This window comes from Canis lupus, chromosome 28, assembly GCF_048164855.1.
Source record: "Canis lupus baileyi chromosome 28, mCanLup2.hap1, whole genome shotgun sequence".
In the NCBI taxonomy this organism is placed as follows: Eukaryota; Metazoa; Chordata; class Mammalia; order Carnivora; family Canidae; genus Canis; species Canis lupus.
The window spans coordinates 25896343-25911771 of NC_132865.1; the positions used below are offsets into that span (position 1 = coordinate 25896343).

The 15429-nt window shown below is 40.0% G+C and overlaps 1 protein-coding gene across 12 annotated transcripts in view; it reads right to left on the reverse strand.

Annotated features, from left to right (window-relative positions):
* The window catches only part of ADHFE1 (alcohol dehydrogenase iron containing 1), a 43556-nt gene that overhangs the window by 3327 nt on the left and 24800 nt on the right, over positions 1-15429 (reverse strand). For 5 of the 12 annotated variants that reach the window (XR_012020108.1, XR_012020105.1, XM_072804427.1 and 2 more), the window contains 2 exons: positions 14318-14475; positions 6292-7017 (listed from right to left, as the gene is read on the reverse strand). Coding sequence is in view for 8 of the 12 variants with exons in the window: in XM_072804427.1 (XP_072660528.1) it covers positions 6934-7017; positions 14318-14475 (242 nt within the window). In the remaining 4 variants the exon portion in view is untranslated. Of the gene's footprint in view, positions 1-3519; positions 3739-6291; positions 7018-14317; positions 14476-15429 lie in introns of those variants that run through there. The other 7 variants (XM_072804424.1, XM_072804430.1, XM_072804423.1 and 4 more) reach the window with 3 other exon arrangements.

A 15429-nucleotide genomic window follows, 5' to 3' on the forward strand; every position in this document is an offset into this window, starting at 1 on the left:
ATACATCCCCTTTTCTGTTAAAATGGAAACTTTTCACAACAGAACTTTTAAAATAGGAATATAACACAGAGGGTTTTTATGTTTTTTTAAGTAGGCTCCCAATGTGGGGCTTGAACTCATGACCTGGATATCAAGACCTGACCTGAGATCAAGAGTTGGACACTTCACTAACTGAGTCATCCTGGCACCCCTGGTTTCTTTTTTAAACAGATTAGACAGGGCAGTTTTATAAGTCTGGTTACCTCATAGCTGGGAGTCTTATATTCTTTATACCAATTATACTGAAATGAAACTCAGCGTTCTGATACTTCATATACTTTTTAATGGTCTTGTCATGGTTGAAGCAAATACCACCAAGGCTAGAGTCATAAGCAAACATCCCCTTTCTGCTCAGCCTTTGATGGGTACATCCTGAAGGTCTCATCCTGAAGATACGGTGGAAGCGAGAGGCGGGAGCTACAGGGTGAGCCAGTCATGGTGGGGAAGAGGCAGGGCAGCACCCAGGGATGGATGCCCAGTCTGGTGGAGAAGTCCTAAGGTAAGTTTCAGGTGTTGTTCTGACCTTCCTCAGGGGGCTAATGGTCTTACCACACATGAGGGAGAGCTAATTCTAGCTGAAATCTGAGCCAGCTAAGTTTGATATGTGAGAAAATCACAATCCTTTCAAAGTGTGGTTCCTGGAGCAGCAGCACCTGGGAATGAATTACAGATGCACATTCTCACTCCCCACCTGGACCTTTTGAATCAGAAATGCTGCAGACCTGGCCCAGCAACCCTCCGGAAGCTTCTGATGCACACTGGAGGTTGAGACCACTGCTCTGTTTCTGTCACCACCTATGCAGAGAGGATGCCAAACAGGCCCAAGTACTATTTAACTTTCTTAAACCAAATTGATGCAATAGACCTCTGGTCTCCAAGCCTGATTGACAGGATTTGAATTTCTCGGGGGTCAGAGGAAAGGACTGATCTATATTTTTAACATCTATATTTTAGCATCCCAGGTAATTCTTTTTCTGAGGGAGGTTTGGAAGCCCTTAGTATATAACTGACGTCACTGTACTAATCTGATAGTCAGCTGCTGGGATGAAAGGCTTCCTGCAAGCTTAGCATTCAGGAAAGGGAAGAGAACTAACATTTACCGAACAAGGACTGTGGGCCAGCCACTGTTCCAGACATTTAGCATACATTACTTCCTATTGATGTTTATAACAACCCTATGAGGTAAAGCTGTGCTTAGAATATCTGAGTGTTTACCCTATGTTACTCAGTAAGAAGCAGGGCTGGGTTTCAACCCCAAGGTGGCTCCATTACCTCTAACACCCTTCTGTGTGTCCACCAGCGTGGCCAGCTCCACTTCTCTCTGATATGTCAAAGGCTTGCAGGACCTTCTTTCTCTCTTCTTTTTTCCCTTTTAATGAAATAGAATCTTCTGTTCCACAAATAGTTATGGGGTCCCTACTGTGTTCAAGGTATTTTTGTTGTACACAAGCATATACAGTGTTTAAATGCAACTCAAGAAGCTCTCAGACAACAGAAGGTACTTGAAAGGCCGTAAACTTGGTAGCTGGGAATGTAGGGTCAGGGTGACCTCGGGATTGAGTGCTAGTCCCTACCCCTTAGTAGCTGTGTGAAGTTGGCAGTTGGGTGTTATTTTTTTAACTTGAGTCTTAGTTTCTTCATTTGTGCAAAAAGGCTATAGCAATGCTTCTCTCAGAGTGGGCAAACCCTTGATAAAGGGCTTGGCACAGGTTGAGGGCCCAGTAAATGACTCAATCTGTTATTATCTTTAGTTTATTATTGTTGCCAGCTGTAGTAGATGCCCCAGTAATTACTTGATGCCCTAGTAAACTGGCTGCCACACTTCATAGAGTGTATTGATATTTGTATTTATAAAGTGACAATAGTTTGGTTAAATACTGCTAAATGTCAAGTTCCTGTAATCGTTCCCTAGCCCCCCCCAAACACCCCTACCTGCAGAACCCCAATCCTCCTCTTCCCAAACCCTTACTCTCCTTCCTCTTTTGGGAAAATTTTTTTTGCTAAGGTACTGAGTACATTAGAGGAGATGTGAAAAATGAAAGAAAATTAGCCTGTTCTTACTCATGTGACCACTCCAGCCTGGTGGTACTCTTTGGACAGCTTTCCATTTATATGTTGCCTTACAAACATCTTTTCTCATATGTAATGCTTGGTATATGGTTCACATTGGTCTCCATTTAGTAAAGGTTGCTAAAGCCCCAGGGGACCAATGTGCATAATTGCAAAGATTTGAATGGCTTTTGATTAGAGGGGCAACTTAGACCCTCAGGGAGGGATCTTGGTGGAGAAGGTTGTTGGTTACCTCTTCCCAGTGCAGCAATCCTTGCACTCACAGGCCTGGATAGTTCTAGAACAGCCTTATAGCAAAGGATAGTTATATGTTCCTGTGGGTCTTTTTTTTTGGCCAGGAAAACCAGGGACCATAAATATAATAATACAAGCCCATAGGTTTAGGGTCCCATGGAAGGTTTTAGAAGGAGAAAAAATGTAAGTGACAAAAGTAGACTTGGTCATCTATGGGTTCACTTAAGAAACAATAATGTAACACTAATGTACATTTCATAATTTTATATGAAAATTTTAAGCTGTATCTGTTCGTGTGAACTGTTAAGATAAACTGATATAATTAGAAAAAAAAAACCACAGGTGACTCTTGCAGGTCTGCACAAATAGCCTAGCCTGGTCATCCATGTGAGCTCTGTTTCATTTCTTGCTGGCTTACACTACTATTTATTTCGAAGAGAAGATTGAAGGAGAAGGGACACAAAGTTAAGGCAGTAGTGGAGTATAAACAATTTGACAGTATTAATCAAAAGCCATAAAAATGTCCATACTCTACTATAAAATTTCAATTTGAGAGTTGACCTAAGAAGTTAATTTAGAATGTGGGAAAAAAAAGCCACATACACATATTTCATTGCTTTGTCATTGGTAGGGGTCAAAATTTGGAAGCAATCTTGATGCCCTGTAATAAGGATCAATGTTTAAATTTCTATTCAACAAAACATTGTGTACCTTTAAAAATAATGATTATGAAGATTATGTGGTAACATAGAAAATACTTAAAATGTCATGCCTTGAGGGAAATGAGCTGGAAATTGCACCACCCAAATGAAAAAGATGGAAAGGAAGCATATCAAATGATAGCAGCTGTGTTTGGGTAATGGCATGATGGTAGTTATTTTCTCTTTTTTGCTCATGATTATTTTAATCAGTTTCCAATTTTATAAATTGGAAAACCAATTAAAAATATCCAAATTAAAAAGCCAACATTTAAAGCCAGAAAGAATGAAGTAGGGGGACTTTAAAGTTGGCTGTTTTGCACAGAGCTTCATGAGGGATTTCACATGGGACAAAATGGCAAACAGTTATTGCAATTTGCAGGGGATATGCATTTATTCTGAGAGTTGTTGGGCTGGTTGGAAAGACAGTGTAATAATAGCAACAAAAACTAGACCCTCCCACCCCCAGCTGCCAGTAATTCAGGCTAGGGCTTCAAGAAGCAATTTCGGCCCATTCAAAGTGCAGCCCATCCCCGGAGACTACCTCCTGCGGACCATTGTGATGGTGATGGCGGGGATGTGGGCCGGCCTCCGCACCAGCTCTCAGAGGATCAGGCGTCTGATGGGAGGGCCTGGGCAGCTGTCTGGGCTTGGGGTTGCTGGTCATCAGAGGCAAGGCAGCATGTGCAATGTTGACCTGGAGGTGAAAAGTCCCCTTTCTCAGACCCACTCCCCAGAGGCAACAGTCCCTCATTAGGCTACAGTTTCTAATCCAAACAACCATTAATCTTTCCCAGGGTTAAAAGGCCAGGAAAGCAAGTTTTGCTATTTTGATACTGTACTTGTCTGTATTTTACAAGAGCAGACTTCCCTCACTGACCAGTGGAAAATACCCTACAGCTGTGTCCACAGCTATGCAAAAATGCCAAGCCCAACATAGCCCTCCTGGTGCACAGAGAAGTGACAGGAGCACAAAACAGGCTGTTTATTGTGGCACTTGACAAAAATCATAAATGTGATGTACTTTAAACAAATTAATATTCTGGATCATAAGTTAGGGATGCATATATATTTTAAGTGAAAAAAAATTCTACTAAATATGATAGTTTTGTGAAAATGCTGTTATACAAAGTTCTGAGTACTATTTTGTTTTTTTTCTTGCCTTAGCAAGTAAATTAATCTGTATAAATGGAGCCATAACCCCTGAGAACTTTTTGGTCTTTTAAAGGTAATCAATAAAAAACAGAATTTGACTTAGAAAAATGCACTTAATTGTTATCTCAGAAACAGTGTTTACACTGTTGTTACAGAAATGGGCGGTATTTCTTATCTAACACTTTTAATAGCTGGTAAGAAACACATCTTTTCCATATTCTCAAGTTATAGGGACCAACATGATGGGTATTAAGATAAAAAACACGAAGCCTTCCTAAATCTGTTTCTTCATGCTTGACCTTTAAATCCTTCCTTTACAGAGTCATCATCAGTATGAATACCAAACACTCCTCCTGGTGAGTCACAGACATCTGCCTACTGGTAGTAAAGGCATCGAACATTTCAGAGAGATAGAGAATACATTTTTATGTCTCAAATTATTTTACATCGAATTTCCCAAACTCAAATCACACATTAAGGACTAAGTAATACATAAAATCGAGTCATAACATTATCAAAATGGAAGAGGCCTCAGTCAAATAGAGTAAAACTCAAGACTGACCAAGGGACTAGAGTGGAACCCATGGCCTTTGACCTCTAACGCTGTTCTAATGATGCTACATCACCTTGTTGAATATAAAACTTCTAGAACTTACCTGGGCTTTTTTGGGAAGGTGTGTTGATGGGGAGAACATATGTTTTTGCTGTGCCAAATGTATTTTAAGACATTAACAACTTTTACTAAAGTTTCCTGCAGGATCTCAGATTGGCAGAGAGTTAGCTGTACTCTGCCTCAATCCCACAGCTTCTGCTTTCAAGATCCATGATATTTTGAAACGCTGGAGGGAATTTTAGCTATTTATGGTCTGCAAGTTATAACTGAAATTCTTTTTAAAAATTTTTTAAAAATTAATTAATTTATTTTACATAACTGAAATTCTATTGGTACTGTCCTATGCTTACCTTTTGGGCACTTGATATAAATAATTTGAATGTTCTATAGGAATTAAAACTATATCTTAATGATATCATTTCTAAGTCAAAAATATGCATATAATATATATAATAAAAAACATAAACCAAATTTTTAATACTGCCTATCTTCTGGATGGTACAATATGATTATTTTCTTTTGTGTTTATCTTTGTATTACCAGATTTTGGTACTGAGCATATTTTATGTTGATAGAGAAACCACTATAAACATTACTTCAATGTTATTTAAAAGATCTCAAGGAAGTAAAAGACCTTTATACAGATAAAGTAGGCCTGGGCAGGTTGAAGGCAAGTAATGTACTTCTCTTCCGTTTTTAAAACCCTGATGTAATTATATATACATTACTTATTTGATTAAAACTTTAATTCAGTTTAAAACATGGATAAATCCACAAGTACACTGAGATCCAGACTGCCAAAGCTTAAGCAGGCAAAAAACCTTAGTGTGGTAACCTTTATGAGGAGAAATGAGTGGTAGAAGTTTCTGCAGCTTGGGAATAACAGATGCAAATGATCATGCTACTTAGATTCTACTTGCAAGGCTGCAAGTCTATCAACAACAACACCGCTTACTGTTTGAATTCATTTATTCTGACCACAAAATACATTTTTCCAAGGAGGGAATTATCATGTAGATGTTAGTGTTTTTCTCAAAAGAATAATTTATTTACATGAGGATCAGTCTCTAATATTTTACCTCTTTGGATCTGTTTTAGTCTTTAAATATTAGTTACTAGTATTTTTATAAATTAAGATGAATTTGACCTAAAATAAACAAAATGATATTTTTTTCTGTTCTCTGGCCCTTTCATTTTATTTTAGTGGCCCTCTTAAAATTAGAAAGAATGTGCTTGTTGTAACACATCCAAACAATACGGACGTTTATAAAATAAAAAGAGAGGTATAAAATATAAAGTGATTATTTTCTCTTGATTCTCAATGCCCCAAATTCCATTTCTCCAGTGATAACTTTTAATATTGTTATGTATCCTTCTTTTCTCTCAATAAATAGACATATATTTATAATTTAAAAAGTAAAAATCAGACCATGCAAATATACAACTGTTCTGCTTTTTTCCAAGTTAGCAGTATATCATGGGTATATTTCCAATAGATTTATTTATTTATTTATTTATTAGATTTTATTTATTTGTTCAGAGAGACACACACAGAGACAGAGACACAGGCAGAGGGAGAAGCAGGCTCCATGCAGGGAGCCCAGCGCAGGACTTGATCCCTGGACTCCAGGACCACGCCCTGGGCCAAAGGCAGGCACAAAACCACTGAGCCACCCAGGAATCCCCCAATTTGTTTTTTTTTAATTAGAAAAAGTGTTACTAGAAACATCCTTGCCATATTTCTTGACACACTTGTGCTAGTATTTCTATAGGATAAATTTCTAGACTAGGGGTTACTGGGCATAGGATATGTGCATTTATGTTTTTGATAGATACTGAATTTTTGCCCATTTGATAAATAGAGCAGTGGCAATCTGTGGGGTTTGGTGCAGGAACACGGATCCCTAAAGTCTAGCCCAAGGTCTAACATAGTGGGCATTTTCCCAATTGTATAGAAGTAGCTTGACTTTGAACATCAGGGAATCTTCTGCAGGATAAATTTATATCACATCCAAACTGGTAACATGTAAGTTATATGTGAATGAAAAGACTAAGTTCTGGCTAGCTCGGCTTTTGTTGTCAGGACTATGATGGCCAGTGGAATTCTTTCAGTGAGAATGAAAATTAATACAGTTTCATTGAAGCTTCAAACAGAGCAGATAGATCCTCTTCTGACTGAGGGCGTGGTGCAAGCTTGGTCACCCTTTCCTGAAACAGTAAACAAAAGGATTTGCCCAGGGCTCTAAAAAGCTAGTTTGTAAAAGCTACTAGGTTATGTAAATCAACTTGGCCATAAGAAACAATGACTTGATAATAATCATATCTTTAAAAATCATATTTCTTGTTTCCTTCATACCAGCTGATCCCCAACTCCGAAGTTCATCAAGTGACACCACTTTCCCACAAAGCTTTCAAGGTCCATTGGCCTTGCCTTATGTTCTGGAAATAGCCTTCTGCCTAAAGTACAGAACCAAACCCACCTTGGGCAAAACACCTTCAGTGATGACCAAACTACACTGGGCAGCAGCCTCTGCCAGGTGGGTTCTCTGTGCAGAGAGCACTGTCCCAGTGCCTGTGCCTGGGCACAGCATGTGCTGCCAAGGAAATTAGAACTGGGTTGTCCTTCACTTCAAGGACTGTATATTTTGCAATTTGGACCTAAAGTATATTCAGAAAGACTTCATTAAGTCATAAGTTGACTTCATAGTCAATTTTACAGCTATGGACTACACATGACTCCTTTTTCTTATTAACTAAGGTTTTAGTTCTACTTTCCCAAGTCAATTCAGTGACTTGCTTAATTTCTCCAACGTTATTGAGTGGAGTCAGCAAAGACAGAAAGCATATCCTATTGCTATTTATACCCCCCATCAGTGTCTCCTTAATCCCAGTGGGACAGGAGATTAAAAGATACTATAATGACTACCCTGTATCCAAATTTCTGGGCTTAAATAAGATCTATGCCAGAGTTTTGGTTCCATTTTCATAGGTCTCTCAGTTTGTTTTCTTATAAGTACTCATCTCCATGAGGGCAGGTCTGTGTTCACTCTTCCTGCCCAGGGCCTACTAGAGTGCTTGACACACAGTACATAGGTGCTCAACAGTTATTTGCTGAATTAATGAAAATGGTGTGTGTGGGGTGCGGTATTGGCATCTCAAAATTCATATACTCAAGACAGAACTCTGACTTCTCCTGCCTCTCATTTTTCTCATCTCAGCAATGACAGCCAGTCACTCAGGGAAAAGCCTAGGAGTCCTGTTGATTCCTTTTTCCTTCTCTACAAGTTTAATCCACCAATCAATGTGTCAGATCTACCTCAGAAGTAAATCCAAAATCTGACCACTTTATCACCTCCTGTTCCACCACAACCCGGCTGTCGTTCCAATTTTAGTATATGTGCTGCTGAAGCGAGCACTACACAACCCGGCTGTCATCCTGACTCCTGCCTCCAAAAGTCTGTTTCTACTTTTGCTCTACTCTCTCCCCCTAGAGGCCATTCTCCATACAGCAGCCAGAGTGATAACTTTTTCACCCCAGAATAAATTTATCTCATAACCTGCTTAATGCTCTCTGAGGACTTTCTACTGCAATGACAAGACCATGGCCACTGATGCCACTCTGTTCTGGCTCTGCTGCTCATCTCAGCTCTGACTCTTTTCCCATCAGTTCGTCTCACTTAAGCCCTACAGTCCCCTCTCTACCATGAAAATGCTCATCTTCACCCTATCTCAGAGCCTTTCCCCTTTGCCCAGAGGGCTTCTCCCAGGTCCTAATGTGGTGCCTTCACCTCTAGTCAAAACTTCTTGTGACCACCCTTGCTGGTCCCTCCCACACTGTTCCATGTGAAATCATGATTTCATCACCCAGGTTTTCCTTCACACCACTAAGCATCATCTAAAATGATTTCATTAGTATTTTATTTATATATTTGATTAGATGTCAATCATCTGTCTTCTCTCACTAGAATGTAAGCTCCATGAGGGAATGAAGAGACTTTATTTTCCTCCTCACGGCATCCCATTCAATGCATAGTATATAGTAAGACCTCAGTAAGTATTTGTAAGGTGAAAGAAAGAATGAAAATAGGAAGGGTGTATTTAAAAATTAACTCAGAATAGGCCTAAGTGTAAAGATTTAAATGTAAGAGCTAAAACCAAACTCTTAGAGAAAACAGAGGAAAATCTCATGATATTAGATTTGGCAATAATTTCTTGGATATGACACCAAAAGCACAGGCAATACAAAAAATGGGTGAATTGGGTTACATCAAAATTTAAAACTTTTATGCATCAAAGGACACTCTCAAGAGAGTTGAAAAGACAACTCAGGTAGAATGAGAAAAGTTTTTGCAAATTACAGATCTGATAAGGGATTAATAACTAGAATATATAATTACTACAACTCAACAGCAGGAAACCCCAAACAATCAACTTAAAAATAAGCAAAAGAGGGCACCTGGGTGGCTCAGTAGGTTAAGGGTCTGCCTTTGGCTCAGGTCATGATCCACAGTCCTAGGATCGAGCCCCATGCCAGCTCTCTGCTCAGCAGGGAGCCTGCTTCTCCCTATCCCTCTGCCTGCTGCTCTGCCTGCTTGTGCTGTCTGTCTGTCTGTCTCTCTCACTGTCAAGTAAATAAAATTTTAAGAAAAGTTAAGATAAAAAATAGGCAAAAGACTTGAATAGATATTTCTTAACTGAAGATATATAAATAGCCAGTAAGCACATGCAAAGATGTTCAATATCTTTAGTCATTAGCAAAATGCTATTCAAAACCACAATGAGTTCTCACTTCCCATCCATCAGGATAGCTATCAAAAAAAAAAAAAAAAGGAAAATAATAAATCTTGATGAAGATGTGGAGAAATTGTAACCCTCGTGCATTGTTGGTGGGAATGTAAAATGATGCAGCCTCTATGGAAAACAGTTTGGCGGTTCTTCAAAAAGCTAAACAGAGAATTACCCTATGATCCTACAGTTTTATTCATTGGTATATAACTAAAGGAGGTGAAAACAGAGACTAAAACGTATTTGTACAGCAATGTTCACAGTGGCATTGTCTACAATAGCTAGAAGGTGGAAAAGCCCAACTGTCCATCTGTAGATGAATGGATGAGCAACAGATGGTATATCCATGCAATGGAATATTATTTCAGCCATAAAAAGGAATTAAATTCTGACACATTAAAGATTTATGATAAGTGAAGACATTATGCAGACACAAAAGGACAAATATTGTAGAGTTCCACTTATATGAGGCACCTGAAATAGGCAAATTCATAGAAAGTAGAATAGAAGTTATTAGGGGCTGGGAAAGGGCAATTATTGTTGCCTACTAAACAGAGCTACAATTTGAAATTATTTAAAAGTTCTGGAAATGGATAGTAGTGCTGGTTGCACAACACTAAATGTACTCAGTGGCACTGAATTGTGCACTTAAAAATGGTTAAAATAATATATTTTATGTTAGGTATATTTTACCACGATTAAAAAGATAATTAAAAAACAAGGAAGGATGAATGGACAGATGGGAGAAGGATGGGGACATGCTGATGAGTATGGGTAAGACCAAAGTAAAATGTTACGCTGCAGCAGATCTTCGGAGACTCTAAACAAATTGTGAAAATCCACAGCAAGGCAGAGACCTGTTCATGGTGATGTACATATGTGTCGGTGGAAGGGTCAAGAACTGAAGTTTGGCGTTTGCTGTGGCCGATAATTACTCTCACACTATTCTGCCTATATAACAGGAGAGAATCTTATCTGATGGGTTCAGAGGCCCTTAAAACAGTCCTGTTCATCTTTGGCATAGTTCAGGAGTCTCAGAAGTACTTCAGGCCAAGCTGCTTTGAATTTCTCTTTCACATTTCTAATACACCCTGATAGGTTAAATGAGGATAGGGACATAAAGTTTGTGATATATCCCCACTGATATCATCTATGCCATATAAAAGCTAAACTCTCAGACTTAAGATGTGTTCAGCAATGCACTATTATTTATAGACGTGTAAGACCGAAGGACAACTGATTAACATGGGCACTGAAATAAATCCTGACTACTACTTTTAGCACATTCATAAAATAACAACATTTTGGCTGGCCTGCCTGCCAGGGAGTGGAAGTGCTCATTTTGGTAGACAGCTCTCCTCAGAAATGAAATGTTTTGATTTGAAATGTAAATGTTTTTTTCCAGAGGTTTCAGAAACCCCGCTTGGAAGATTGATTTATTCTTGCCTGCTCGCCTTGCAGCCTGGCTATAGCGGTTGGAAGCCTCCGTACACAGGGCTGCTGTTTGCAGCCATCAGTATGGGATGTGGTGTTTGGTCAAGAATACTGGCCTGGTTGTTCTTTTCAGTGAAAACTGATCCTTCCTTGCTGAACATAAAAGAAGCTTTATCAAATGTCGACTACATAAATAATCTTTCTGGCAATATTCTTTGCTGCAACCAGTCTATCCCTCTCACTACCTTAAATCCTGTAGATACTAATAAGTGAAGATTAGCCTGCTGCATGTGTAAAATTCTGAAGTTGCCATAGCATTCCTGTAAAATGTTCCCTGCTGCCAAAAATACCAAACAAAAAACCCATAGTAGTTCTTCATCTGCAAAACAGGCTGATTTCTAAGATTCCTCCTAAAGTCCTGTGAATCTGCCCTGTCTCCTGCCCTCTCCATATATAGGACACATTGACTCAATTACATGGACTCTAAAATGGAACTAGTGCTAGTTTATTAAAATTAACTATGTTTCTCTCAATCACAAACACATGATTTAAAAAGCAGCATTCATGTTGGGGCTGCCTTATGAGTACAACATGAGGAGATCCTGGCCTCCTACTTTACAGACATGACTTGTACTTGAAAGATTCAATTTACTTTGCATCTTTTTTTTTTTTTTAATTTTTATTTATTTATGATAGTCACAGAGAGAGAGAGAGGCAGAGACACAGGCAGAGGGAGAAGCAGGCTCCATGCACTGGGAGCCCGATGTGGGATTCGATCCCGGGTCTCCAGGATCGTGCCCTGGGCCAAAGGCAGGCGCTAAACCGCTGCGCCACCCAGGGATCCCTTACTTTGCATCTTTTATGAAACTAAAAAAAATCAGTTTTGTCTAATTAAGGTCTTGCTATCTGTGACTTCTTAGTGTGATATATGCCCTGAGGCATTTAATATGATACCTAATTAACTTGCTATTTATTTATTTAAGATTTTATTTATTTATTCATGAGACACACACACACACACACACACACACACACACACACAGGCAGAGGGAGAAGCAGGCTCCATGCAGGGAGCCCGACGTGGGACCTGATCCCGGGTCTTCAGGACTGCATCCTGGGCTGAATGCGGCGCTAAACTGCTGAGCCACCTGGGCTGCCCTAACTTGCTATTTTAGTGGGTAGTCTCAAATGTTAGTATGGATCTGTTGCTATTTGGAACAGTTTCTGAAAGTAGAAGACTGAGCACAGTAGAATTTAAACAGTACACACTTGCCACTGTGTGCTGATGACTGGAAGATGCTTGCCACTAGTAATTAAATGGCCAAGAATATCACACAGTTTCATCTGAAAATCATGGATACCATCGCTGGAGGTTGACAAACACCCATTCCTGAACAAGTAGAGCTTTTCAGAATTCCTCTTGCAGGAGTGGCACTGTCACTGGAACCATGCTATAAGAGCCAACCACCATGTCAAAACTGTAGAGACCAATTGGTCTCTGGTATCACTGGACAGGCTTTCATGGCTTCTTGTCATTAGGTGAATCCTATTTAGTGTAAGGAAACTTCTGAAAAAGTTACTACCATTCAGCCATTAAGCTCACCTGCCCTGAAGACTTAGGAGAGATGGTACAGGTATGTGTTCCTTTAACATCTCTACTAGCCTGTGCTAGGTGCAGTAGAGGAAGGATGAACAAAACAGGTCCTGTACTCATGGAACTTATGGTCTAGTAGGTTTGGATAAAATAACTGTGTTGGTTGAATTTTTTTTGGCTATTTAGTCCCTTGGGCTTGTTGATTAGCATTAAGGGTTTATGAGTTATCCTAGCTACACTTTGAGATGTTTCTTTTTCTTATTCACTTATATTTGTAGATACGACTGAGGCTACTGGGCCTGAGTCTAAGTCAGGGAAATTGCTGGCCAATTGGTCGTGTTTAGTTTGTACAGTGGGTAATCAGGGAATACAATACAAACATCCAGATTGCTTTTTTTTTTTTTTTTTTTTAAGTTGGAAGCTCTACCAATGTTGGGACCTGAACTTCTGCTTGGGAATAATAAATTGTAGCTGAAAAGACACTCACCCAATGAGATGAATTATGAGCTTTCCAGTTCATTAAAATCCCCACAACTCACTGCTGCTTTAAATGACTTTGTTTATTGCTATTACCTACCTACCTCCTGAGGACATATGAGTCCGCTAACCCAATCCATACACATATCATCTTACGTGAGAGGTGAGGTCTTCAACATTCTAAGCAGCTGCTAAGTGGGGAAGAAGCTAGTGTGAGGCCTTTGTTTAACCAGAGTGGGTTGAGGAAAAGCACTGCTACTTGTGGTAAGCAGGAATCAGTGTGGTGTGGATATTCCAGCTGTTAACTCTGTTTCAAAGTCAGTGAGACATCCATGTCTGCCTTCATTTTGGGTAGAAGTGCCTTGCCCTCGAGTCCTTATAGTGTTTAAGTAACCCACGTCTTCCCCATTTTAGACAGGGGGACTAAGTGAATACTCTGGGCATGGTGAGCATGGTATGGTCCCCAAACCAAGAGCTCATGACTCTGGCTCTGTTTTATGGTGAATTGCAGTGAACTATTAGGATCCTATTAGGATCTGATGCTATAGCACATGGGTATCTGATCCAAAATGTAAGAGTGGTCCAATGGGAGTGTAAATTCTCTTCAGGAGAAACTTGGAGGGGAAACTCTACATCACTTATGATTCCACTCAATAAAGGTTGGCAGCTCAGTTTAAATTCTTTAGCGACATTTAAATAAGACTCAAAGTGACACAGATGATATATCTACGTATATGTATAAAATATGCACTCTCCCAGATTCATTAAGAAGTGATTTTGTAATAGTACTGATTTAAAGCCATGCCCATTTTTTGCAAAGTAGTAGGAATTTATAACTCTTTATGATATAAAATAATATCAGTGGTCTTTTTGGAAGAGCTTCACATAGTTTTATAGAAGACTCTTAAAAGAGGAGAAGTGGTAAAAAGGGAAATTTTGCCATACCTCAAGAAAAATGTGGTTGCTTTCACCTTGAATTTTTATAAGAGATCCTTTCAGTTACACCATAAAAGCTCCCAAAAGCCACAGTTTTATGGAAGAATATAAAGATGAGGGAGACTGGCCCCTTCCCTCAGAGGAAGACAAGCGCTGCTGTCTGGTGTGGAGGAGACCTGAAAGCTGCTAGAGGACCCCTAGGTTTTTCTCTCCCCAAGACACCCCAAATGGACCAAGCTTTGTGCTTCTCAGAAGGGAGAGAGGACGCACTGCATCTCTTACCTGGGGCAGAGTTCCCTTCACTAATGCTGGGATATCGGCCTTGGAGTAACCAATGGCAGCTAGGCCATCATCAACATCCAGATCGAATAAGAATTTCCGGAGTGTGTCTGCCAAAATAGGCCCAGCATCTGGGATCCTGGCAGTGCGGGTGTCAGCTCCTAGAAGACACAAAGTGCTGACTGTAGAGAGAGTCTGTATAATTCAGTCACAAGATAGATGAATATATAGCCTACCGCTGGTTCCCTACCACCAAGGACAAGGCTACTGCTGTGCCACCACATGGAGGCCAGCCCAGTGATCGACTCCGCAGTTCACAGATGGGCCAGGCTGGCCTGCAGAACCCCAGGATCCTCTGCAGAGAGAAGTTGGCTGGTGGGCGGGGGGCTAACTTGGCTCTCACATTTCCAATGGGCTGCTTGCCCCTGGTGTGGTGGGAAGAAGAGGAACTAAGCCAAGAAAAGAAGCACAGGGAGGAGACCAAAAAAGAAGGCTGGTGTTTGGATGAAGAGGAAGGAGTGTTTGTAGGAGAAAACACAGCTTATATAACTTTCAAGGCTTGGAATTTGCTGACATCTAGAGGTATAGGTGTTCGATGTCTTTCCTCACAGCAACGTCTTAGGAAAAGAAGACCAACCCTCTGCAACACCTTGTGAGGCAAGGACATATAGAGGTACAAAAGTTCCAGCACTGACTGCCCAAACAGAGAAAAGTGACAAAAGTGGATTATGTGGCCAGGGAAGGAAATATTTCCTCTCTATAGCTATAAAACTTTTTATTTGGGGCTCTGTTGCCAAGGGGCAGGGTGGGTTCCTCTAAATAAACATTACAGAACCAGTCAGACAGAACTAAGAACATAAAGACTCTCAGAAAACAGTATTTCCTACGTAGGTAATAATGATGTTGGTGAAGGGGGAAGAAGATCGCCAAGGGTTGGAAATTTGTAAGGGCAAAATTTGGACATGATTAAAAATTAATCACAGAGACAGTCTGGAAGAGCTAGGGGTTCTGTCCTCAGGCAGGGTAGCAGTGACAGTTCCCAGAACCTTAGCACTCCAGCCCCACATCCATTTTAGTCAAACACATTCACTGCCAGGAAGTGAAGCACTTGACAG